The following is a 26925-nucleotide window of genomic DNA, read 5'->3' on the forward strand; positions in this document are numbered from 1 at the left end:
GTACTCCTCCTTGAGCGTGCCGAGACCTCTGAAAAGTCCCTGCGGTGCCGGCACTTTCATGTCGTCCAAGAACTTTACCACACCCAGAGCCTGGATGGCTGGGAACCCGAGCAGGGGCATAGAGAGGGACTTGATCACGTACAGACGCTGATGACCGGTCTTGCCTCGCCACAGGAGGGTAGCCATGAAGTACCCAATGACTTTTAGCGACTGGTCTCCTGGTGCTGTCAGCAGGTCGTCGACCTTGTCCAGATGATGAGGTAAGTTCGGGAAGGCTTCCGAAACAGCAGACGCCTCCGCGCCGGAATCTACCTTGAATATCGCCGTGTAGTTGTCGACATTGACCTCAACGTACTTGGCCTTGGCCTTCTCAGTCTCGAGGATTGCGTGGAGCGGTAAGGAACGCCACCTTGCTCTGCTTTCGTTTCCGAGCGCAACAGACGTCCGCGAAGTGGCCCTTCTTCTTGCAATAATTGCACAGAGACTGCCGAGCAGGACAGTCTGAGCGTGTGTGGGGGGCCCGACTGCAGTAGCTGCAGGAACCTGGGTCGTTATCGCCAAGTGAAGACACTGCTGATGCGTCGTCTGACCGTTTTGTTGTCTTGCGTTGGTGCGTCGGACCATGACAAGACTTGGTGGCGTCAACGTTGACGGTGACCTGGACACTCTCGACTCCCGCGAGCAGTTTTTTTCTTTTTCGGCGTCTTCGATCTGCCTCACCTGCGTCCACGCGTCCTTGAGGCTGAGCTTGGCTTTCCAGCAGAGCTGGCCGGACAGGCGTTCGTCGCAAAGACCAACAACGAACCGGTCGCGAACCAGGCGTTCTTCGACTTTGGGGGACGGGTAGTTGCACCACTTGACAAGCTTGCAGAGCTCGGCGTAGTAACTGTCGACGCTCTCTCCCGGCTGCTGAACCCGCTCGTGGAACCTCGAGGACTCTTACACCTCGTTGACGGGGTACAGGAAGTGTTCCGAGAAGCGCTTGACCACCGTGTTGTAGTTGTTCAGGGAGGCGGCGTTCAAGCCGAACATGTCGAGAAGGACCCGAGCCTCGGGGCCCATGCAGTAGAGAAGTGTCCGCACCTGAATGTCCGGTGGTGCTTGGCGAAGTACGGAGGCATAAGCGTACTCCTCGAGTTGCGTAAACCGGGTAGGCCAAGAACCGGTGTTGTCGAAGTCGAAACCAGCAGGCTGACGTACGGAGCCGCCCACCCACGCGGGCAGTGTTTGCAACCCGATTACCAAAAGTGTCCAAACTTGGCACTAGAACCGCCCACAACAGACACTACAATTTTATGATCAACACTCAGTCTTTCCGATATTTAAAAAAAAAGTCTGTCAGGCGTGGCACCATAACGTTCACCCAGAGTGCCTCATCAAAGGGCACCCGTGTGACCCAGCAGTCTTTCGCCCAGTCAACAACAAGGTCACACCACTCCAGTCCTGTGAGCGCAAGTTGTCCTGTCACCTGGTAGTAGTGCTTGTGCTTTTTGTCGACACTCTTGTCCGCATGGATAAACTCCACAAACCCTCTGCTCATCACCTCCTCGAAGGTCGTCAGGTTCGCATCTATCGCCCGTGACACGGTCTTCACTTCGACTAGTCCGTACTCCTGTATATCTTCGTCCCAGACCAGCCCGTCTGGTGATGCCCCCAGCATGGGAAGGCCAGGGTTGATGCAAAGGCCAACACTGAAGACTTGGACCTTTTGCTTGGCCTTGTAGCGCTTCAGAGCAGCCGCCTCATTCTGAAGTCCCGCCCTCATGTGACGTGTCGTGCCATGTCCGCCCGAGAAAATCGTCCTGAGAAACTTTTCGTTCACGGGTGCTTGTCGTTTGACGATGTCTCCGAACTGTGATGCCGTGATCCTTTTCTCACGTTCCGTGTGCCACAGCATACTTCTGCTTTGGCCACGTGTCTGTTCCTCCAGGTGCTGAGCTTGTGTAAGAGTCAGGGTGCATGGATCGCTTGGTGGCATCTGGTGATTCCAGCACTCTTTTATGGGCAAGCTGATCCGTGCTGCAGAGGCCCCATCATCCGTGTTCGAGTGCTCCTGAACCTTCCTTGGCAAGGGTGTGAAGGCAGCTTCTTCCATCACGTCCGCAAACATTGGGAATATTCCCTTCTCAATGAAATCTGTATGCAGCCTCTTGACGGTTGCCTGCGCCACGTCCACATGCACTTCCGTGGTTTTTCTCGCACTCTTCGCCTTGTTGCTAGAGTCGTGCTTGACGAATTCTAGTTCGTTGAACGACACCGTACTTGCACCTCTCTTTGAAGATGGGCCCCACTGCCTTGCTCCCTCAGTGCAGGCCAGAGCATCCGGGATGTAGGACCTTCCCTCCCTTATCAGGTCTAGCATGTGCCAAAGCAGTGCTGCCACATGCTTGCACACACCGCCTTGTCCAGCCTTGCAGGAACAGGAAGCCTTGCTGACCTGCCCATCTTGGCAGAGCACAGCATGCACTGCGTATCGCTTCGTAAGGGTCATGGAAGCCTCCACGTTAGCCTTGACAATTGTCTCTGATGCACTTGTGGTGTGGAGGAAGATGTTCTGCACTTTGTGGGCCTTGAACATTTTGTAGCCAGAACTTGTGTGCTTCTGTGCTCCAGCTGCTTGGCCATGCCCTTGGATGTGGCTTTCCGAGAATGCGGAAGGAAAGTCCTTCAGCTGCTTGGTCCAAGGTCCTGCTGGAAGTGGTAGCTCTTGCGGCTCTGGTACATCCCGTGTCGCCATAGCCTTCCCTGAAAAAAAGGCAGCTCAGTCAGCGTTTTAAAAGGAGGACGGAAATTTGACCAACACAGTTTTTTAATGGGTTTGGTGTTGTTTTGACAGAATTAACCTAAACTTGCGAAGTAAGAGTTCATCTAGGGTAACAACCCCTCAAAAAAAGCCTGCTGTAAACTTTGTGCTAAAAAAAGAGCGTTTGCTATTAGGCAAACATGCCAGCTTTTGTAATCTACAACTTCTTGTGCACTTTCGAACATTACACAGTCGAAGGAGCATTCTGAAAGCAAGCCACGCACTGGCATTGGGGACAAGCATCTCCAGTGTCACTGAGCTGCTTGTTGCTGCTGCCCTGTCAGTGTCCATGATATAGTGCAGCTCTGAATACGAAGAACGCGTTTTGACCATAATCCGTTTCGTGCCAGCAGCATAAAGCTGCTGGCACGACCGTGAAGTGTTGTACAGGAGTGGCAAAGACACTCCAGCTTTCAATGCGTCAGTGTTCGTCCAAAAGAAGCAGTTCGCAGAGCCACTAAAAAGTGTCTAGCATTTCATATGCACGCGCTTGCGTGAAAACGGGATGATCAATAAAGATATGCACTCGCGGGACGCTGTGTTAGCGCGGTTCGCAGGGGCAATCTTGCCTCACCACAGTGAGCGCGCTAGCTGAACTGTAATTTCGATAAACAATGGAATCTCCCCCATACTATGCATAAAACGCAGTCAGAACCCCTTCTCCCGCCGCGACGAAGAACCGAACGCGAAGGATGTGATGCTGCGCGGACGGTTGTTGACGAGCGCTGCCGAGGCACGCCGACCGCTGGTACAGCTTCGCAAGCGTCCGAAGGGCAAAAAGATCGCAACGACAAAGCACCGTCCCGAATGTTGAGCAAGCAAGCAGTACTCGATATCCCACGCTCACATTTCACAGGGCGAGCGCATCACGAAGCGAAGGCATGTCGGCCTTCGCTTCGTGATGACTACTTTATTTCTCTGCTTACAGCGGTGACATTTGTAGTGATGTTCGAAACTGCTCTCTCGCGACCGCACACGAGTTAAATGAACGGCCTAGGAGCGGGATAGAGCGTAACGGCAACAGTCAGTACTCACCCCGGGAGCGGCGAACGAAGCGGCGTGGTGTCCGTCGACGGCCGCGTCGAAAACGATGGAATATGCACAAAAACACGTAATATACAGAAGAAATACAAAGCGCTGAACGAAATAGATACACTTATGAACAAGAAAAATACACTGGAGTAGATAAAAAAGAGGATTATTAAGTATAAACAACGAAGATGAAAAGTATGTCTAGGGCGAGGTGATGCGATTCCAACGGAGAGCAGCCAGACGACGGGGGCCGACAGAACACCGATCCCAAGATTCCTCGCGCGCGCGCCGGGGCGCTTGGGAGAGACTGCAAATGGTCTATTGTACTTTCCGAGCCTGTGTTCGGACCTCCGAGGCTGAATTTTCGTTTCCGAGCCGCGATGTTGGTGTCAAACGTGAGCACGCGTTCCGTAGAAGACCCGACGACTGTAGTTTGCCTCGGATCGAGTCGATAGTTTACTGTAGGAGCACTGATGCGACTTCCCGCACGAAAGCAGTCATTTTCGTGTTCGATATTGCTCACGGCTTCATCATTTGCTACCACAATTTGCTTTTTTGTTCTGAAGCGCTCCCTCGGGTAAAAGGAACGTTCGCTATGCGCGCGCGATTATTTTAATTCATTCATCTCGTGCGGCGCGCGCCTTCGCCGGAGCGGCTGGTCCTTTGAAGGCTCACCAGAGCGCGAGCAAGACTTCAAAGAGCTGCCGCTCGCTCGTAATTAGAAAACCATTATAGGTACGTACAACTATCAAATTGTTGGGGAAGGGTCTCGCACCAGGTAGGACTGTTTGTGTGTCAAATTTCTTCGAGATAGCAAACGCAAAAGTTGTTTTATCGTAAAACCGCTCGGAGAACTCGGCTGATTTCTGGTGTTTTTTCTGTTTTTTTTTTTTTTTGCGCGTTCTTTTTGTAGTGTTAATTCTAAAAGAGGGATGCCGTAAGTATCGCCTAATACCTCAACAAAAAACAAAAGTCCGAAGAAAAAAAAAAACAAATTTTCTCGGGGGATTGAACTAAGATCCTGCTGTGTACGAAGCGCACATCTTACCCACTGAGCTAATCCACAGCTCGGAATAGGCGTGTTTACAATCCGTTTTATACGAGACCCAATAGGCGACTACTGCCGGCACTTTTTCCCCCTCCGGTTATTCTGCCGGCTGCCGGCAGAATAGACACTTCCTTCATTAATACTGGTCGTATCTCATCGCCGCTAGCACCGATGTGTTCCTTGTTCTTTCTAGACTCTATGGACACCACTTTGAACGTGTGAAATAAAAGCTTTCGCGAAGCTACGACGCTTTTACCGTGGGCATGGTCATGGCGGCCAATTCTAATTTCCGAACCTGTGTTCGGACCTCCGAGGCTGAATTTTCGTTTCCGAGACGCGATGTTGGTGTCAAACGTGAGCAGGCGTTTCGTAGAAGACCCGACGACTGTAGTTTGCCTCTGATCGAGTCGATAGGTTACTGTACGAGCACTGATGCGACTTCCCGCACGAAAGCAGTCATTTTCAGGTTCGATATTGCTCACCGCTTCATCATTTGCTACCACAATTTGCTTTTTTCTTCTGAAGCGCTCCCTCGGGTAAAAGGAACGTTCGCTATGCGCGCGAGATTATTTTAATTCATTCATCTCGTGCGGCGCGCGCTCGGCGGAGCGGCTGGTCGTTTGAAGGCTCACCAGAGCGCGAGCAAGACTTCAAAGAGCTGCCGCTCGCTCGTAATTAGAAAACCATTATAGGTACGTACAACTATCAAATTGTTGGGGAAGGGTCTCGCACCAGGTAGTACTGTTTGTGTGTCAAAAGGGTACTAATAAGGAAGTGTGTTTTTACATTGAGACAGCTCGTCTGAAAAATTGTATTCTTGGCCTAATAAAGACTGAGGTCTCAAAAAGAAATGAGCTGATTCTTGTTTTTCTGGCGCAGTGAAGACTCGTTAAATGTGTCACTTCTTTTTTATTTATGTCTTCAGGCCCCTGCTGTCCACCTCGGGAAAAGGTTTGTTCCTGCAGAGCTTTTTGTATACATGCCCCTAGAGTACAACTGGCCCCACACTCTTTATTTTCCCCCCTTGTGCTTTTTCTGGTGCAAGATGAGCTCGACTGAAGCATGAGTAACCTTCTAGCTTGCTACCTGTTCAGTTTGAACCCTCAAGCTAAGTCCGTTTTCACTTGACGGCCAACATCTGAACGCAGGCGCTGTTTCTACCTCGAAGCAAAACTACGCCCTTTGCCTCAGTTTCACGTCCATTCTTTTGTTAGGGTGGTCTTTCCCAGAGACGGTGAGGACAAATACAGGTCTGCGCCGCAAGAGGGACTCCACAAATCACTTTTGAGCTTTTTCTAGACATGCCGCCACAGTACAACCGCTCCCACACTCCTATATTCCCCCCTTGTGCTTTTTCTGGTGCAGGATGAGCTCGACTGAAGCATGCGTAACCTTCTAGGTTGCTATCTGAGCAGTTTGAACCCTCAAGCTACGTCCCTTTTCCCTTGACGGCCAAAATTTGAACGCAGGCATGGTTACTGCGGGATACCAAAAGTCTGCCTTTTGTCTCCGAGGGACGTTCATTCTGTGTTATGGTCGTCTTTTCCAGAGACGGTGAGGACAAATACACATATGTGCTGCAAGAGGGCCTCCACACAACCCTACAGAGCTTTTTGTAGACATGCCCCTACAGTACAACTGGCCCGACACTTTCTATTTTGTCCCCTTCTGCACTTTCTGGCGCAAGATGAGCTAAAGTGAAGCACGAGTAACCTTCTAGGTTGCTATCTGTTCAGTTTGAACCCTCAAGCTACGTCCCTTTTCCCTTGACGGCCAAGATTTGAACGCAGGCATGGTTACTGCGGAATACAAAAAGTCTGCCTTTTGTCTCCGAGGGACGTTCATTCTGTGTTATGGTCGTCTTTTCCAGAGACGGTGAGGACAAATACACATCTGTGCTGCAAGAGGGCCTCCACACAACCCTACAGAGCTTTTTGTAGACATCTAGAATAATTAATCATCTTCATAAATACCGACTAATTTCTGCAAACCAATATGGATTTCAGAGAGGTAAATCCACTGAGTCAGCTTTACTTAACATTCGAGGAAAACTTATCAGCAATATAGAAAATCAATCCTACACTATAGGCATCTTCGTAGATTTCAATAAAGCTTTTGACTCTATCAAGCATAATATTCTCTTTGATAAACTGCCACACTACGGAATTAGAGGCATTTCACTTAAACTATTGCGCAGTTATCTGACAAATCGTAGCCAGTTTGTGGTAGCTAATAGTATAGAATCGGACACTGAACATATAAAATTTGGTGTTCCGCAAGGATCAATATTAGGACCTATACTATTCCTTCTTTATATCAATGACATTGTTGCTATCCCCCATACGCCAGACATAGTACTTTACGCCGATGACACGAGTGTTTTTTTTTCATCCAGGGACCTATCATCTCTTATTCCTGTCACAAACGCATGGCTCAAAAACTTATCGAAGTGGCTTGATGCGAATCAGCTGCTTCTAAATGTTAACAAAACAAAATATATTGTTTTTTCCTCAATTAACAGACCAGTTAACCTTACTACCGAAATAGTATTCCAGTCACGGTCACTAGAAAGGGTTACCGAATACAAATTCTTAGGCATACATTTTCATGAAAACCTTCGCTGGACATGTCATGTGAATTTTGTGAAGCGTGACATCGCACAGTCTATTGGCATGCTGAATAGATTTCGTGCCTTATTACCAATGTGGCTAAAACGTCAGCTCTATTTCACTACTGTTCATTCTCGACTGCACTATTGTTTACTTGTCTGGGGGGTTACATCTAAATGTAATATGACTAGTTTGTACTTAATGCAGAAAAAAGTATACGATTTATTGAAAACCTATCAAGCCGCGATCATACATTCCAATACTTTGAGAAACATCGTATCCTGAATATTGAGGCACTGTATAATCAACGATTGTCTGAGGTTATATACTCCCAAGTTAAAACTGACCGTGAATTATTCCTTTCTACATATACGAATACTGATACACACTACAATTTTAGAAATACAAACTTTATAAAAATCAGAACCAGAACAAATTACGGTACGCAATTACTATATTGGCAGATTCCCAATCTTCTCAACCTCCACCCTGGCTTGATCGATATAATCGATCATAATTCAAACCTCTTGACTTTCAGAAAAAAATCAAAAACAATATTTTTTACTTTCCGCATAATACTGTGGTCTTCTAAATTATGTGTACAGATGTAATTGTAGTAATGTAGTTCATATATTTTTGTTGCATGTTGCGAATTATTTATTTTTCATTGCAAGAGCGTATGTAGTGTAGTGATCTAGTTACTGCGTATTTTTTGTTTTTGTTTATGGTTAACTATAGCACTCTACCACTAGTCTGCCTGCTGCATCTGCTGCATCTGCTGCAAGTGTAGTCTGGTGCTAGGGGCCTGGTCAGGTGACTTACTGTCACCTTTTGCCTCAGCACCATGACAATCCTGTATTGTCAAAAGTTCCAATAAACAAACAAACAAACAAACATGCCCCTACAGTACAACTGGCCCGACACTTTCTATTTCGTCCCCTTGTGCACTTTCTGGCGCAAGATGAGCTTATATTATGTAACCCACTCCCCTCTGTAATGCCCTCGGGCCCTGAGGGAAAAATAAATGAAATGAAATAAATGAAACTGAAGCACGAGTAACCTTCTAGCTTGCTACCTGTTCAGTTGGAACCCTCAAGCTACGTCCCTTTTCCCTTGACGGCCAAAATTTTAACGCAGGCATGGTTACTGCGGAATACCAAAAGTCTGCCTTTTGTCTCCGAGGGACGTCCACTTTGCACAGCCAGGATAACGCTGTCCGCAGTCGTGCTGGGACGTCCTTGCTACGGCTTGGCCGACACATTTGTTTTCTCGGCTTCCGTACTTTCCCCACGTCGGCTTGTTTCAAGTCCAGCTACAGCATTCTTGTCGAATGGTACCTGTGAATTCTGAAGGCTTGATGTCGACCTGTATTCTCTGCACAGCCCCCTACGGGGTTCTGCAGAAACCCCCGTCTTAGTAAATCACGTAGGTTTTCAATGAAGTGTGTCTCCACATCTTACGGGGGTGGGCAAGCAACACCGAGGACACAGTCTTCTTGTCTGCAGTGCCTCTTTATTCTCAGACACTACAAAACCCCACGCCACTGTTCAAAGGCTCGAAAAATCAGGACTACCTTCAGCTTTTGCGTTCGTACATAAACTTTGACACCAGCTGTGTTAACCAACCTGGGCTCGTTCATTACAGGAGGAAAGCAAGCACTCGTATCAAAAATGAATCGTCGCTCTAGCACTCTTCGTTTCCTAGACATGAGCAGTACATAAAAAACAGCCGACTCTCTTATTAGGCCAACATTAATGTGCTTTTCTGGTTCAATTATGAAATAATCGCAATAGAACCATTTGTATTTACTGTGCAGGCCGTTTCTTTAATGCAACTTCTCAATTACCTAAAAGAAATGGTAATCTGAAGAGTCATCTTTTTTCACTAAAAAAACAACAACAAAAAAAAACAGAAAAAACACCAGAAATGAGCCGAGTTCTCCGAGCGGTTTTATTAGGTCGATAAAACAACTTTTGCGTTTGCTATCTCGAAGAAATTTGACACACAAACACTCCTACCTGGTGCGACACCCTTTCCCGACAATTGGATAGCTTAATGGTTTTCTAATTCCGAGCGAGCGGCAGCTCTTTGAAGTATATCCATCCACTTGTGCTCGGGACACCCTCCCCGTTGATCGATGAGTCTCGATTGAGATGAGCTGACACGGTTTCACTGCACACACATGTTCCTATGATGTTGTTTTCACGACCACAATCGATGAATGCACTCCAGCGGTCTTGAATATCCACAGGCGAACGATTGAACTTGGTCGGGCTTGTTAATTTCCGAGCAGAGTCCCAAAACCTGTTTTCGCGAATATAACGAGTTCTAGACTAGCTGGAGCGATGAAATTTTAACAGTGCGTCTAAATTCAGAGCGCGATCATTCGCTGCGAATTAGAACCCTCTAGCTATCGTAGTTTTCTTTATACGAGCATATGTGAAGTCAAAACATCGTACAGTGAAGCCTTACTTACACGTAAACTTCTGTTGATAACTTTCTTTTTAGAATACCTACATCGATGAGACGCGCCTCGAATGTTCCTCGGAACATAATCTTACTCCCTGGTTAAAATAAATGTCCTAGCTAGCCTACTTTCCGAGCTTCGTGCGATTGAATCACCTCCGGTTGCGAGCAAAACACGCGGCAGCCATTTGCTTTTTTTGCAAAAACCAAACCAGAACCACGAATGGGCGGTAAATTTCTAAATACTTGACCTAAATAATTTAAACTTGTTGTGGAACACGGGTCTCGACGACATCGTTTTCAAAAATAAGACGATTCCCGTAATTCTAAGTTTGGTTTTATTAAACCAGGGCTGTGTTTCAAATCTCACCCTAATAAACCCGAGTTACTCGGGCGGATCGTGTCACGTGACAGCAGAAATGAAAGAACGCTGGACGCAGGCAGGTTTCAAAACGCCAGGTGTACAGAAGCTTTACCTCGCAGTATGATTTCGTTAATTTTAAAACACGGCCAGGAATTACATTTTTTATGAATGAATAGATAGATGACCCGTTTCGAATGAATGGATCCATGAGTGCGGCTGAGCAATTCCGACCGGTCGGTAAATCCCGCCACCTGGTGCCTTTTGTTTTACCATTGAAAATATTGAATTTCTGAAATCTATATTACGACCTTGAATTTACGATATCAAATGGGGGACACTTGTTCCCAGCCGCCCCTGGACTGGACAGAGACCAATTTCTTTTCTTGTGTGATGCGAGTTTCGCGAAATAAACGGCGTTTGAAAGTTTTCACATCGAAGCCAGCCATTCGCTTTCCTCACTTTAGGCACCGATCCTTTCTTCGATCTCGCTTCATTAATACTGGTCGTATCTCGTCACCGCTAGCACCGATGTGTTCCTTGGTCTTTCTAGACTCTACGGACACCACTTTGAACGTGTGTAATAAAAGGTTTCGCGATGCTACGACGCTTTTACCCAGTCCTCCCAAGCGCCCCGGCGCGCGCGCGAGGAATCTTGGGATCGGTGTTCTGTCGGCCCCCGTCGTCTGGCTGCTCTCCGTTGGAATCGCATCACCTCGCTCTAGACATACTTTTCATCTTCGTTGTTTATACTTAATAATCCTCTTTTTTATCTACTCCAGTGTATTTTTCTTGTTCATAAGTGTATCTATTTCGTTCAGCGCTTTGTATTTCTTCTGTATATTACGTGTTTTTGTGCATATTCCATCGTTTTCGACGCGGCCGTCGACGGACACCACGCCGCTTCGTTCGCCGCTCCCGGGGTAAGTACTGACTGTTGCCGTTACGCTCTATCCCGCTCCTAGGCCGTTCATTTAACTCGTGTGCGGTCGCGAGAGAGCAGTTTCGAACATCACTACAAATGTCACCGCTGTAAGCAGAGAAATAAAGTAGTCATCACGAAGCGAAGGCCGACATGCCTTCGCTTCGTGATGCGCTCGCCCTGTGAAATGTGAGCGTGGGATATCGAGTACTGCTTGCGTGCTCAACATTCGGGACGGTGCTTTGTCGTTGCGATCTTTTTGCCCTTCGGACGCTTGCGAAGCTGTACCAGCGGTCGGCGTGCCTCGGCAGCGCTCGTCAACAACCGTCCGCGCGGCGTCACTTTTCTCGCGTTCGCTGACCGTCCGCGAGCGCCGGTGATTCATCGTCGCGGCTGGTATGCGTATGTAGTACATCGCATAGCTTCACAATCGCTCTTAACAGCGGTTGTGAGTTGAGCGGGCCCTTAGCAAGCGAGTTATGTCAGCAACTGCAACTTTGAAACTGATGGTCACTTCACTTATTTATTTCACTATTCGAGATGTCAGCTGAATGTAGTATCTTCTTAGGTCACCCTCAGAAGCCACATGACGGGCGGTACAACCTGCTGTGTACCGGGCTGTGCCCACACCACTCTCACTGCCAAGCATGTGTCCTGGAATCGCTTTCCGAAGAACAGCCATCTACGCAACATTTGGGTACAGCGAATCAACAGGAAAGGTATTTACCATATTTTTTTACTTGTTATCTACACTTTCCTGACAATGATCAGGAAGGTACAGTGTGTGTACTGTCCGACGTGGCCCAAGTCATTTTACCCATATGTACAACATACCTGCGAAACACATTTTTTTTAAAAATAAAAATAGCATTCATTATTTTTGACCTATAAGTGCAACATACGACTGAAACAAAAAAGACAATCTCAAAGAATCCCAGATGTTGCATGTGCCCTTTTCACTCTCTTGGCCACTTCCACCTGCACCGACATACCAATATTTGATTGCATCGCAGGAATGTCGCTTCATCTCACTACCCTACAGCTAAAGCAAAGATACTCTCACAGTGCTTCTATCATTTTCAGCGTGCATCCACTCCAGGTTTGTTAGGCATAAACTATGTGCTTGTTCTTAGTGCCCGCTGCACAATGGTACTGGAAGTGTTTAGAAGGCGGTGGGGTGACGATGGGGGAGGAGGAGAACTGAATTCTACCCCCTTGCCCGGATAGTTTACTGACGCCCCTGTTCAGACGCCACGGCTGCTGCATCCATTCTTACCACTGAGATTGAGTTGCACTTGCTCCAAAGTTGAATGGGTGAATCTTAATATGGTGCTAACTGCTTCTTTTGCATGCAGGTACCACTGGACGGTTCTCTCTGTGGACGCCAACCTCTGACAGCAGAATATGCGGCGCTCATTTTAACGAAACTGGGAGAAAGAAGTACGAGGACAAAGCTCCCCGGTTTTTTCCAACCAGGACATTTCCGAAGTGTATGTTATTTGCCTATTTTTGTTTCTTTCTGCAATAGTTGTTTTTCCCTGCTTATATTCTTGCTTGTGATCACTGTATACATGGGTCGTTTCTCACGTGAGCTACGTCACTGCTGGTGGCGTCTGGTGATTTGTGGACAGCGGTGCTACCCAGTGAGCATGGCGAAATACGTGACCTACGGAAGCAATCATCGCTCTCATAGAAAAAGACGGAGCTTCAAGCAATCGTAATGTCAGATTTTGTAGAGCTGCAGACATAATAACAATGTTTTGTCTGAATACATGAGATCTCTCAACGGCTAGACGACGCAAATGGACTGCAATCGAAAAGAGGTTTTGCGACGTGCGGTTAAGTAGCATCAAGGATATCACTGAAACTGAAAAAGTATAACATTCTCGTCCGTCATTAAATTTGCAGTGGGAATAGGTGGCATATAAACCTACTGACTGCCTTTTTCAAGGATTTGGCTTGGCTTAGCTAGCTTGCTGCTCAAGGCACCAGGGGATGTCGCTCTGCTGCCTTCATCTCTGATGGCCCCGAATGACAGCTTTTAATCCAGCTCTCTCGTTGTGGAAAGTAGTGAAGGCTCTGCATGTTTCCTGTCGTACATTGAAGTGCCAGCTCATCTCGACTCTAAATAACAGCAGTGTGTTTGAACGGTACCAGACGATGCTTCTTTATATTTCCGACTGCTCTATCTGACACAGTCGGTCACAATGCAAGAGGACTTCAGCGAGCTGGAAAACACTCTCTTAGCACATAGAAAAACATAGGAGAAAATGTACCAACATGAATTCTAGAAATATTTTGAGCGAAAACTGACGTCAGGTGCAAGGACTCTATAATTACTGTCCACCGTGTTTGCTTGACTAGGCAGCTTCCTAGTGACCATTCAAGCAGATAGAGTTGGACATGCCTTGTCAGGAGTTTGCGGTCGTAATATGCTTGAGCCAACTGCTTTGTAAGAAGTTGCAGCTGTGCATATCGTTCGTGTCACAAATGGAAACACATATGAATGCGGAAATATAATTATGTTTAATAAAGGGCCCTTTAGGCAAGTATGGACAGCCTAAGATGGCACCGAATATAGTCGATTTCACAGTAACATGGCAGGTGGCAGACTCTATAACCCCTGTGAACTGATTGAAGTGTTGAAGTCAAATGTATGTGACAGCTCTTTACTAGAGAAGTGTACTCTGATTGGCTCGCTTGGGACAAACCTTTTGTTGTGTGCCAAACTATGTTGAATAAGGATATAAACTTTGTTCCCTTCTTTTATACGCCGGTGGCTGTTGAATGCACTTCGTCTCAGAAAGAACTGCAACAATCGCTATTTGGCTACAACATTCCAGACCAGCTACCAAAGGGTAGAAACAGTGACCGCTATTGATCCAGCTGAGCTCTTGGTTGTTTGACATGTTATGTGCTCCGTACAGTGTAAGCTGTGCCCTGTGCTAGACAGAATTCCAGCCGGTATGTAATGCTTATAAAATAATTGCGTGAACAATTGCCTTATCCTTGCCTGCAGATGTTGCGGCCTGCCCAAAGGTCCCAAACATGATCTGCGCAAGGAAGCGCCATGCGCTGCAGCCGCTGCCGGCCTACTTTCTGTCGGACCTTGACCTGGCACAGACCGTGACCCTGCCTGCTAGCCAGGAGCCAGCACAACCCGGCAGCCCCTTGGCCTCCGCTGGTGCCCCTGACACTGATGATGTAATAGCTAGCGGTAAGCTCCTAACATTGAGCATCAGTGTTGCTCGTCTGTTTATTTGGCATCCCTGTCAACTGTGCAGCAGTCCCGATAGGTGCATGGAACACTTACATGCAGTACGTCGAACTTTACAAACTGTACTAACTCAGTCACCGCTGGCTATAGCACGCAAGTTGTGGCCGTTCCATACTCGCAGCACCATATGGCACGGTGCACTCTAAGATACCGCACATGCAAGGTACCCGCGGAGTTGTTCTTTCAGATTGCGGTCACACCCTCACTTCATTGTCTGCCAGGTACAAAGGAGATGCTGCCACAGCCCTGCTTGCATGTTATTTGCCTCAAGATCCAGATTGAAAAGTGGGGACACATGCTTTTGTTTATCCATTGTTTCCTACAAGACAAGCGGCGATTCTCTGGCGTCCACAAAAAAACCATCCCCACTTTTGTTATGGAGCACGGGCAAGGCTATGCATGCTCTTAGAATTCGCAGTTGACTCCAATGCATGCGCACGAACGCTGCACCGGAGCCTCTCAGGGCTTCGAGTTAGCGTCCGCAGCATTCTCCGTGCTCCAAGTAAGTGTAGAACAAAGCTTAGTTCCGCATTTCCCCGCAGCACCCCTGACGATCGGATCTCAAGGCGAATAGCCAGCATTCCCATTATAGCTCCTTCGTGTGGAACAGAGCAGCATTAAAGAGGTCATAAACCGACTCAGTTACTTCTGCTAAATGCTGCTGTCGCACAATAAAGCTTGAGAACAAGCAATATTCTGCTCTTCCTCACAGCCAGGTAAAATAATCACATGATTACTGTTAGGGGTTAGCTGCTACTGTTGGCGCAGTGATTAGACACAAGCCCAAGCCCCAATAGTTACCATGGCATTGATTGTAACCAAATAGTCAGGTGCTCACTCAGTGCTTGGGTCCAGTTCATAAGCCGTCTGTATTCAAGTGTCGTCACCCTGGTGTGAACCCTAGGCTTTCTCAACATTGTGATTTCTGACTGTAAATTAGCCTTCTATTCCTCAGAATATAACCTTGGCAGGGGAGCCTCTGGTTTGTGGTATATAGATTATTATATAGATTATATTTGTGCTACAGACGTCAGTATGCTTGTATGAGGTGCAGAACATCCAAATGCATATCGTTTCTTGGCCCCTTTAACATGTGATGCTTTTTTTGTATGGCACATGATATGCTATTTGGCAGAGCCAAGGCAATTACAAGGAGAAAGCCTAGTTTTTTGTTTTGATATTTGACTGCAAAAATGATGTGATATTTATTTTGCTATCTCCCCATCTGGCAGACCACCAGTACAGCATCACAGGATGTATCGATCAAGCCCTGCGTGATCGCATCAGGCAGCTAGAGGAGCTCGCTTCTGCAAACGAGAAACTGCGCAAGGACAACGACCGTCTACAGAAAGAAAATGAAGCTCTGCGGAAGAAAGTAGCCCATCTTGAGGAGATGTATGACAAAGCAGAGGAGGTCATCGATGCTACAATCCCCTTTCAGAACTTCACGCTCACAGCCGTGCAACAGGACCCAAAGAAACTGGCCTTCTACACGGGATTCGACTCCCTGGAGAGATTTCTCGCCTTTTACAAGTTTGTTCAGGCAGGTTATGAAGCTCACAAGGAAAGTCAAGGTCCGCAGAGAAGGTCACCTTATCTATCCATGGATGATCAGCTGCTGCTCGTGTTGTCCCGCCTGAGGGTGGGACTTTTGGAGCAGGACCTTGCATACCGGTTTCGTATCCACATCAGCACAGTCAGCCGGGTGTGGACATTCTGGATTGGTTACCTAGCGGACTACCTTGCTCAACTCAACTACTGGCCGTCGCGACAGGTTGTGAACAAGCACATGCCGGAGTGCTTCATCGAGGCGTATCCATCGACGAGAGTCATTCTGGATTGCACGGAAATCTTCATCGAGACACCTAGCGACTTCAGGGTGCAGAGTGATACCTACTCAAGCTACAAGTGCCACAACACTGCCAAGGGACTGCTGGGCATCACCCCCAATGGGTTCGTGTCGTTCGTGAGCGACCTTGCCCCTGGCCGCGTCTCTGACAAAGCCCTGACCGCATGTTCCGGGCTATGCAACCTTCTTGAGCCCGGAGACTCTGTCATGGCGGACAGAGGCTTTTTGATCACTGAAGAGGTCGAAGCTGCAGGGGCTAACCTGAACATTCCACCTTTCCTTGGGGGAAGGCTACAGCTCTCCCTGGAGGACGAAGCGAAAACTAGGGCGATTGCGAAGGTCCGGATCCACGTGGAACGAGTGATTGGACAAATGAAGTGTTTTCGAATCTTGAGGGGTACTTTCCCAAACAGTATGAGCAAGAGCCTGGACTCTATCTGGAAGGTCTGTGCTTTGCTGTGCAATTTCACGAGAGAGCCACTGCTCAGTCGAAGCTAGAGCTGCAGTCTTGTGGCTTCGTAGATGGTCGTGGAGAAAAAAGAGGCCATATCTCTCTATCTAGCTCACTTCAGCTCCGGCAACTTTTTGTGCCCACACGCCCTCATGACCCATGACGACCATTAGCACCGACTACGGCCCTCGGGACTTTCCTCTACCCAACGAAATGGACTCACAACCCACCGAGGCCACGCTGGCTTCTCCCGCTGTCTGAAGCTTACCGCTCAATGCACCACCCACAGCCGGTGCAACCACTCCTGCCGTCACGTCGCTTCTTGATGCACCACTTGTTGCCGCGTGAATTCAACCTGCGGTCTTTACTCAGAATCCATTCTCCATCCTCGGCGACGATGATCCCGAAAGCAAGTTGTCGCCCCTCAACAACAGTTGCCACATCCGCACTGCCGCCAATGAAACGAAGCGTGCTCGTGGCATTTTTTTCTTCGGCGCCGCTGCGACTAAGCTTACCACCTCACCCCGGTGCATCCAACGTGACTCGAACCCTGACTCGTTCCCCCTGGAGGACGGATGGCATCCTGTCTCTCGCCGACGTAAGGCGGCCCCGCCCGCGGCGCCTCCAGCAGCATCGTTCTGCAGTGAGTTCTCCCACACTGTCATTCTACGGCCGGCCAAACCATGCCGCATCATGGACGGGGTCTTTCTTGCCATTGACTCTGCAGTTGCTGCACAGATAGACCTCAGGTCTCCTACACCATTGCAGCCCCCTACCAAGTGAGGTACCTCGACTGCAGTAATCAACTTGCAGTTGATGCTGCTTTGTCTCAAGTGTGCGATGCATTCCTCAATGTAACATACATCCCGATCGGCACTCTGCAGGTCTCCGTGCAAGGCTACGAGGCCATTCGCCGTGGCCAGGTTCGCGGATTCATAAAAAAAGTCTGGCGACCTGGATTCTGCGTCCTAAAAAACCTTCATTGCCGGAAATCTGCTATCCTCCAGGCCGGTCCTCTCACAAACTCTGGGTCGGCACTCATTACATTCGACGGCACCAGCCTCGCGTTGCCCAGTGCCCCAACAGCACCCAAGCCAACGGCACAACACAGCGTCGTCAGTTGCCTTCATCAACATCCAAAGAGAAGCCGGCGTCACCACCAGTGACGCCTGAAACTAGCTCCTGCTCAGCAAGCTGTGCTGTTATCTGCGCCCAAAGCCCTCATCGCAGCACCGAGGTCTGCGAAGCAGAAGACTGACTCCCGCCCGGTGCTCGCCACAAAACTCCTAACGCCGGCACACAACATCACCGCCGACCTCACACAAGTCCCAACATCAGAACCGCCTCGGACCACCTTCGCAGAATCAGCGAGAGCTGTCAACAGCACTAGTGAGACGCCTGCCCTACTTCCGTCAGGGTCAGACTTTACTGGCTTGCAACAACAAATCACCCTTTTCACAAAACAAATGCTGGCAGCCACGCAGCGAATTCCGACGATGCAAAACTCGCTGTTTACTCTCGTGGATACCTGCACCCGTGCAGTAATCGGGCGCCTCGCGATGCAGGGCATCATTCCGTTCGGCGGCCCCCCACTATCACCACGCAAACATGGTTAGCGCCCCCAGGATTGTTCAGTGGAACTGTTGCTCGCTTAAACAGAAGAAGGCAGACTTCATCGAAAAATTTTATCTTCACTCGTCATCCGACATGGCCGCTGCGTTTGCTCTACAAGAAATCAACGGCCCCCTCCCTTCTTTGCCACAGTACGATGGACTTGCTCCGAACATTGAGACTAGTGCCCCCTTGCCTTGGATTCGTTCCGCCCTGTACGTTCATCGATCAGTGTGCTTCACTCTTCTCGACACCTCACAGAGGTGCTCTGCAATGACCAGCGTTACGGGTTGCCGCCAATTCCTCAACGGCCCGTTTTTCTCTTCTCTGTCTATGTGGCTCCAGACACATCGCTAAACCGCTGGACAAGGCAGCCGCTAAACATCCCTTTTTTTAAGCACTTCGCCCGTCTTTATCCAAAAGACGACGTTCCCGTTTGCGGTGATCTTAATGCCAAACACACGCATGGGGCTACGACATTGACCTTCCCCACGGCACGCGGCTTCTTGCAGACCTCACAGGGCTGAAACTTTCGTTCCTCAACATCCCAGACACCCCCACACGTATCAAACAATCCTCCCAACAGCAGGACACCTGCCCCGACTTTACCTGTGCTCGTTACCCTCGACGCTGGAGATGGCATGTCGCCGGCGACCGCCTCGGCGGTGATCACCTCCCCATTATTTTACGCTACGACTTCCTATCCGCAACCCTATCTCACTGTCGCGCCTGCTGCGACACATTCTTCACTAAGTGGGACAACTTCCGAGCAGCTCTTTCTTCTGTCATGGAACTTGCTGGCTTTTCCGACATTATACAAGCTATCCAGTCCGCCCACAAGTCTGCCACAAAGCGGCTAACCGTACCGGACGATGCCGCTTTGACGAGCATTTACTTACTGGACCGCCGCATTCACCTGTTGGCCTGTTACCGCCGTTCTCGCAGACCACGACGACTCCTCAAACCTTCACATAAACTCCAAAAGACTATCTCGTGCTACACTTCGGAACTCGCTTCCAACTGCTGGACTTCCCTGTGCAGATCCATCTCCGGCAATAGCCATCTTTCGAAAGTTTGAAGGCTCCTCCGTTCTCTCCTCGGGGACCACAAACCTAGGCAATTTGCTGCCACTGTTGCCCTTCGCAAAGGTGTCTCTCCCGAGGAGCTAGCTGAACGGGCCTCGGACGTCTTTTTTCCGCAACCAGCGCAACATGACTCTGGATGCTACACTTGTGTTCACCCTGTCACCAAGCTCTTGGGATGGATTGCCCGTTCACCCTCCACTCGCAGTGCACCTGGCCCCCAACAACGTCACAGTCGGGCAACTTCAGAACCTCCCTACGGCACTCAAGGAAACCATACTCGCCGAGATCAACCAGGTGACTCCAGACTACTGAAGCCCCAGGAGTCCCTGATCGCTGCCACTTGTCTCATTCGCCCTGGAAGCTCCCGAGAAGATTAAAAGCTTTTCCTCTTTTTATGCCCAAACAGCAGGGCAGATATGGTGGCCACTTCTTTGGTCGTTAAATAAATGTTTCAAAGCAAAGGTAGATGGTCATGATGAAAGAAATCAAGGACGTTAGGATTCCTGTCAGAAGTACTCAACGCAATAAAATGTTGTCCAAACTTGCCAGGTTTTAATTTTAGATTGGTTGCACACTACACGACAGAGTAGCGAGCATTTGATTATTCTTAATTTTTAACTAGGACTGATTAAATTAATTTCAATACTTTTGGATGTTTTATTTTAATACACACATATCCTCTAAAAAGGGCGGAAATGTAGTGGTTAATAAAGAAAAATAGACGTAATGGTGGGGCCACAGTCGACTCCTAGCAGAACTGTTTGGTGGGGCAACAGGCAGACTGAGATTAAAGCCCCTCTATCCTGGGAAAAGTGGCGCCATTCATTGTTGTGGAAATTCTCGAGACACGTACCGTGTGCCACTTCTGGGAAGGACATGGCGTCTGAAATCTAGCTCAGTGCTGCGCTGTGTCGCCATGATCTTCCCAAGGGCTGCATGTTGCACGTGCCTCGTGCATCGACGCACTTTGCGCTACTTTTAAAACATGAAGGGGCTTTAACTGAGATGCCATTGCGTGTGCCACAGGCAAAAATTCAAGATGTTGAAAACAAGCTGTTGCATTGTAAATTGTGCGAATTACTAAAATTCTCCGTCAATATGCCCCAGCAAATGAAGATTAGAGGGTTTACAGATTAAACCAAAGGAAGATGTCTGTCACCCCAGAGGAAGAACATGTGGGGACCTTGACGTGCAACCAAAATTTCACCATCAATAGCGCTGAAATCAGTAACGACACTACCGTAAACCAATTTTGCTCCCAGGTGGGCCGCCGGAAGCGGCGTTGGTAGCCACAGCACATGGTCGTTGTTGGAACTTTCGCGCATAATGCAGAAGAGGATCATGCCCTCTTTAGGTGTCACACGCTCTCATACCATCTTTAGTGTTTGTGTGTATGGCGCGTGCTTTGGACGGTTTCACAACTGACGACCACGCGCATGCTAGGCTGTGAAGATTACACGCTGGGGCGTGGGTTTGTAAACAATGGAAAAGTGTATGAAATTTAGCATGCACAGTGCACAAACTCTATTTTCAGTACACAAATATTGCGACTACTATATCGGACAGAGGTACGCGCTACAGTTTGCAACAAATTCTTGTGCCGACATGAGCAGTCTGAGGCATTCCAACTACTTGTCATGACAGCCACTTTCAGTTCACAAAAGTTGGTTTATTATATGTTCTCCAAGTCTTTGGCATTAAAAATGAGGTTGATTCCTTTGTGACACTGCCGTGCCGGGCTGTGGCCGGCGGTGAAACTGCACAGCCCACCAGCGACGGCAAGCAACCAACTGAGCGTCCAGAGCTAGGAACCAAAAGGCACCTTTATCACACGAGGCAATGGCTTTTTACACAAGACGTGGGCACAGTGTTTGCAACCCGATTACCGAAAGTGTCCAAACTTGGCACTAGCACCGCCCGCAAAATCCCCCCTTTAGAATGTTCAAGGAGAGTATCGGACACCTTGGCTGTGAAAAAAAACAAAGTTTTACAGATTGAGTCTCTTGGGAGCGACCACTTGTCTTCCAGAATGGGTTGAGTAGTGTCGGCCCGTACCATCACCACGAACACGTGGTGGTGATGCTGGACGAGGCACATCACGATGACGCGAGTAGACAGGTCCACCTGAGGCCGAACCGTCGACGGAAGCTAGGGGTGACGCCGGCCTCGGAGAGACACAACAGCACCTGCCGCAGGCGTTGGTCATGTTCCTTTTTCGTTCTGCCGAAGACTACGATGTCGTCGACCATGTTGACCAATCCGTCTAGGACTTCCAAGATCCACGCCACCTGTCGCTGGAAAAACTCAGGGGCCGACGTGATGCCAAATGGGAGTCGGCAAAAGCAATAACGCCCATACGGCGTAATGAACATCGTAAGCTCTTGAGAGTCCTTGGAAAGCTTGACCTGATGGAAGCTTGAGGTAACTTTGAGCTTCGAGAAGACTGCCGCATCGCCCAGAAGTCCCAGGACTTGATCGACGGTGGGGAGCACATGACGTTCTCTCGGGACAACTTGATTTAATTTTGTAAAGTCGATACAGACACGGTAACCTCCCGACGACTTTGGAACCATGAACAGTCCAGCGTCCCGAGGTGTGGGGTTGGTGACACGCCGAATGGCTCCGTCTTGCTCCAGTTTGGCCAGTTCTGTTTGCACCACCTCGCGCAGGGGTATCGGTATGCGGCATGGAACACTAAGTGAAAACGGAACCGCATCCGGGCGTAGCCGAATCTTGTACTCCTCCTTGAGCGTGCCGAGACCTCTGAAAAGTCCCTGCGGTGCCGGCACTTTCATGTCGTCCAAGAACTTTACCACACCCAGAGCCTGGATGGCTGGGAACCCGAGCAGGGGCATAGAGAGGGACTTGATCACGTACAGACGCTGATGACCGGTCTTGCCTCGCCACAGGAGGGTAGCCATGAAGTACCCAATGACTTTTAGCGACTGGTCTCCTGGTGCTGTCAGCAGGTCGTCGACCTTGTCCAGATGATGAGGTAAGTTCGGGAAGGCTTCCGAAACAGCAGACGCCTCCGCGCCGGAATCTACCTTGAATATCGCCGTGTAGTTGTCGACATTGACCTCAACGTACTTGGCCTTGGCCTTCTCAGTCTCGAGGATTGCGTGGAGCGGTAAGGAACGCCACCTTGCTCTGCTTTCGTTTCCGAGCGCAACAGACGTCCGCGAAGTGGCCCTTCTTCTTGCAATAATTGCACAGAGACTGCCGAGCAGGACAGTCTGAGCGTGTGTGGGGGGCCCGACTGCAGTAGCTGCAGGAACCTGGGTCGTTATCGCCAAGTGAAGACACTGCTGATGCGTCGTCTGACCGTTTTGTTGTCTTGCGTTGGTGCGTCGGACCATGACAAGACTTGGTGGCGTCAACGTTGACGGTGACCTGGACACTCTCGACTCCCGCGAGCAGTTTTTTTCTTTTTCGGCGTCTTCGATCTGCCTCACCTGCGTCCACGCGTCCTTGAGGCTGAGCTTGGCTTTCCAGCAGAGCTGGCCGGACAGGCGTTCGTCGCAAAGACCAACAACGAACCGGTCGCGAACCAGGCGTTCTTCGACTTTGGGGGACGGGTAGTTGCACCACTTGACAAGCTTGCAGAGCTCGGCGTAGTAACTGTCGACGCTCTCTCCCGGCTGCTGAACCCGCTCGTGGAACCTCGAGGACTCTTACACCTCGTTGACGGGGTACAGGAAGTGTTCCGAGAAGCGCTTGACCACCGTGTTGTAGTTGTTCAGGGAGGCGGCGTTCAAGCCGAACATGTCGAGAAGGACCCGAGCCTCGGGGCCCATGCAGTAGAGAAGTGTCCGCACCTGAATGTCCGGTGGTGCTTGGCGAAGTACGGAGGCATAAGCGTACTCCTCGAGTTGCGTAAACCGGGTAGGCCAAGAACCGGTGTTGTCGAAGTCGAAACCAGCAGGCTGACGTACGGAGCCGCCCACCCACGCGGGCAGTGTTTGCAACCCGATTACCAAAAGTGTCCAAACTTGGCACTAGAACCGCCCACAACAGACACTACAATTTTATGATCAACACTCAGTCTTTCCGATATTTAAAAAAAAAGTCTGTCAGGCGTGGCACCATAACGTTCACCCAGAGTGCCTCATCAAAGGGCACCCGTGTGACCCAGCAGTCTTTCGCCCAGTCAACAACAAGGTCACACCACTCCAGTCCTGTGAGCGCAAGTTGTCCTGTCACCTGGTAGTAGTGCTTGTGCTTTTTGTCGACACTCTTGTCCGCATGGATAAACTCCACAAACCCTCTGCTCATCACCTCCTCGAAGGTCGTCAGGTTCGCATCTATCGCCCGTGACACGGTCTTCACTTCGACTAGTCCGTACTCCTGTATATCTTCGTCCCAGACCAGCCCGTCTGGTGATGCCCCCAGCATGGGAAGGCCAGGGTTGATGCAAAGGCCAACACTGAAGACTTGGACCTTTTGCTTGGCCTTGTAGCGCTTCAGAGCAGCCGCCTCATTCTGAAGTCCCGCCCTCATGTGACGTGTCGTGCCATGTCCGCCCGAGAAAATCGTCCTGAGAAACTTTTCGTTCACGGGTGCTTGTCGTTTGACGATGTCTCCGAACTGTGATGCCGTGATCCTTTTCTCACGTTCCGTGTGCCACAGCATACTTCTGCTTTGGCCACGTGTCTGTTCCTCCAGGTGCTGAGCTTGTGTAAGAGTCAGGGTGCATGGATCGCTTGGTGGCATCTGGTGATTCCAGCACTCTTTTATGGGCAAGCTGATCCGTGCTGCAGAGGCCCCATCATCCGTGTTCGAGTGCTCCTGAACCTTCCTTGGCAAGGGTGTGAAGGCAGCTTCTTCCATCACGTCCGCAAACATTGGGAATATTCCCTTCTCAATGAAATCTGTATGCAGCCTCTTGACGGTTGCCTGCGCCACGTCCACATGCACTTCCGTGGTTTTTCTCGCACTCTTCGCCTTGTTGCTAGAGTCGTGCTTGACGAATTCTAGTTCGTTGAACGACACCGTACTTGCACCTCTCTTTGAAGATGGGCCCCACTGCCTTGCTCCCTCAGTGCAGGCCAGAGCATCCGGGATGTAGGACCTTCCCTCCCTTATCAGGTCTAGCATGTGCCAAAGCAGTGCTGCCACATGCTTGCACACACCGCCTTGTCCAGCCTTGCAGGAACAGGAAGCCTTGCTGACCTGCCCATCTTGGCAGAGCACAGCATGCACTGCGTATCGCTTCGTAAGGGTCATGGAAGCCTCCACGTTAGCCTTGACAATTGTCTCTGATGCACTTGTGGTGTGGAGGAAGATGTTCTGCACTTTGTGGGCCTTGAACATTTTGTAGCCAGAACTTGTGTGCTTCTGTGCTCCAGCTGCTTGGCCATGCCCTTGGATGTGGCTTTCCGAGAATGCGGAAGGAAAGTCCTTCAGCTGCTTGGTCCAAGGTCCTGCTGGAAGTGGTAGCTCTTGCGGCTCTGGTACATCCCGTGTCGCCATAGCCTTCCCTGAAAAAAAGGCAGCTCAGTCAGCGTTTTAAAAGGAGGACGGAAATTTGACCAACACAGTTTTTTAATGGGTTTGGTGTTGTTTTGACAGAATTAACCTAAACTTGCGAAGTAAGAGTTCATCTAGGGTAACAACCCCTCAAAAAAAGCCTGCTGTAAACTTTGTGCTAAAAAAAGAGCGTTTGCTATTAGGCAAACATGCCAGCTTTTGTAATCTACAACTTCTTGTGCACTTTCGAACATTACACAGTCGAAGGAGCATTCTGAAAGCAAGCCACGCACTGGCATTGGGGACAAGCATCTCCAGTGTCACTGAGCTGCTTGTTGCTGCTGCCCTGTCAGTGTCCATGATATAGTGCAGCTCTGAATACGAAGAACGCGTTTTGACCATAATCCGTTTCGTGCCAGCAGCATAAAGCTGCTGGCACGACCGTGAAGTGTTGTACAGGAGTGGCAAAGACACTCCAGCTTTCAATGCGTCAGTGTTCGTCCAAAAGAAGCAGTTCGCAGAGCCACTAAAAAGTGTCTAGCATTTCATATGCACGCGCTTGCGTGAAAACGGGATGATCAATAAAGATATGCACTCGCGGGACGCTGTGTTAGCGCGGTTCGCAGGGGCAATCTTGCCTCACCACAGTGAGCGCGCTAGCTGAACTGTAATTTCGATAAACAATGGAATCTCCCCCATACTATGCATAAAACGCAGTCAGAACCCCTTCTCCCGCCGCGACGAAGAACCGAACGCGAAGGATGTGATGCTGCGCGGACGGTTGTTGACGAGCGCTGCCGAGGCACGCCGACCGCTGGTACAGCTTCGCAAGCGTCCGAAGGGCAAAAAGATCGCAACGACAAAGCACCGTCCCGAATGTTGAGCAAGCAAGCAGTACTCGATATCCCACGCTCACATTTCACAGGGCGAGCGCATCACGAAGCGAAGGCATGTCGGCCTTCGCTTCGTGATGACTACTTTATTTCTCTGCTTACAGCGGTGACATTTGTAGTGATGTTCGAAACTGCTCTCTCGCGACCGCACACGAGTTAAATGAACGGCCTAGGAGCGGGATAGAGCGTAACGGCAACAGTCAGTACTCACCCCGGGAGCGGCGAACGAAGCGGCGTGGTGTCCGTCGACGGCCGCGTCGAAAACGATGGAATATGCACAAAAACACGTAATATACAGAAGAAATACAAAGCGCTGAACGAAATAGATACACTTATGAACAAGAAAAATACACTGGAGTAGATAAAAAAGAGGATTATTAAGTATAAACAACGAAGATGAAAAGTATGTCTAGGGCGAGGTGATGCGATTCCAACGGAGAGCAGCCAGACGACGGGGGCCGACAGAACACCGATCCCAAGATTCCTCGCGCGCGCGCCGGGGCGCTTGGGAGAGACTGCAAATGGTCTATTGTACTTTCCGAGCCTGTGTTCGGACCTCCGAGGCTGAATTTTCGTTTCCGAGCCGCGATGTTGGTGTCAAACGTGAGCACGCGTTCCGTAGAAGACCCGACGACTGTAGTTTGCCTCGGATCGAGTCGATAGTTTACTGTAGGAGCACTGATGCGACTTCCCGCACGAAAGCAGTCATTTTCGTGTTCGATATTGCTCACGGCTTCATCATTTGCTACCACAATTTGCTTTTTTGTTCTGAAGCGCTCCCTCGGGTAAAAGGAACGTTCGCTATGCGCGCGCGATTATTTTAATTCATTCATCTCGTGCGGCGCGCGCCTTCGCCGGAGCGGCTGGTCCTTTGAAGGCTCACCAGAGCGCGAGCAAGACTTCAAAGAGCTGCCGCTCGCTCGTAATTAGAAAACCATTATAGGTACGTACAACTATCAAATTGTTGGGGAAGGGTCTCGCACCAGGTAGGACTGTTTGTGTGTCAAATTTCTTCGAGATAGCAAACGCAAAAGTTGTTTTATCGTAAA

The 26925-nt window shown here is 49.5% G+C and overlaps 3 protein-coding genes across 4 annotated transcripts; 1 reads left to right on the plus strand and 2 right to left on the minus strand.

The window, feature by feature from the left end:
* Positions 1-685: 685 nt before the first annotated feature.
* Positions 686-4090, minus strand: LOC121046330. The gene is made up of 2 exons (XM_040500457.2): positions 3839-4090; positions 686-2745 (listed from the first exon to the last, which is right to left on the minus strand). The coding sequence occupies exon 2, from the start codon at positions 2735-2737 to the stop codon at positions 1307-1309; it is 1431 nt and encodes a 476-aa protein (XP_040356391.1). The 5' UTR covers positions 2738-2745; positions 3839-4090; the 3' UTR covers positions 686-1306.
* Positions 4091-10990: 6900 nt separating this feature from the next.
* Positions 10991-20059, plus strand: LOC121836227. 2 transcript variants are annotated; one of them, XM_042291075.1, is made up of 5 exons: positions 10991-11242; positions 11810-11960; positions 12597-12731; positions 14261-14458; positions 15751-20052. In XM_042291075.1, the coding sequence occupies exons 2-5, from the start codon at positions 11828-11830 to the stop codon at positions 16863-16865; spliced, it is 1581 nt and encodes a 526-aa protein (XP_042147009.1). In that variant the 5' UTR covers positions 10991-11242; positions 11810-11827; the 3' UTR covers positions 16866-20052. The 2 variants fall into 2 exon arrangements, with proteins under 2 accessions (XP_042147009.1, XP_042147011.1); XM_042291077.1 differs by lacking the exon at positions 10991-11242 and having other exon boundaries at positions 11461-11960; positions 15751-20059.
* Positions 20060-21973: 1914 nt separating this feature from the next.
* LOC121046331 lies at positions 21974-26336 on the minus strand. Its single transcript, XM_040500458.2, has 2 exons — positions 26088-26336; positions 21974-24994 (listed from the first exon to the last, which is right to left on the minus strand). The coding sequence occupies exon 2, from the start codon at positions 24984-24986 to the stop codon at positions 23556-23558; it is 1431 nt and encodes a 476-aa protein (XP_040356392.1). The 5' UTR covers positions 24987-24994; positions 26088-26336; the 3' UTR covers positions 21974-23555.
* Positions 26337-26925: the final 589 nt, after the last annotated feature.

Source organism: Ixodes scapularis, unplaced genomic scaffold, assembly GCF_016920785.2.
Source record: "Ixodes scapularis isolate PalLabHiFi unplaced genomic scaffold, ASM1692078v2 PGA_scaffold20__3_contigs__length_1032517, whole genome shotgun sequence".
In the NCBI taxonomy this organism is placed as follows: Eukaryota; Metazoa; Arthropoda; class Arachnida; order Ixodida; family Ixodidae; genus Ixodes; species Ixodes scapularis.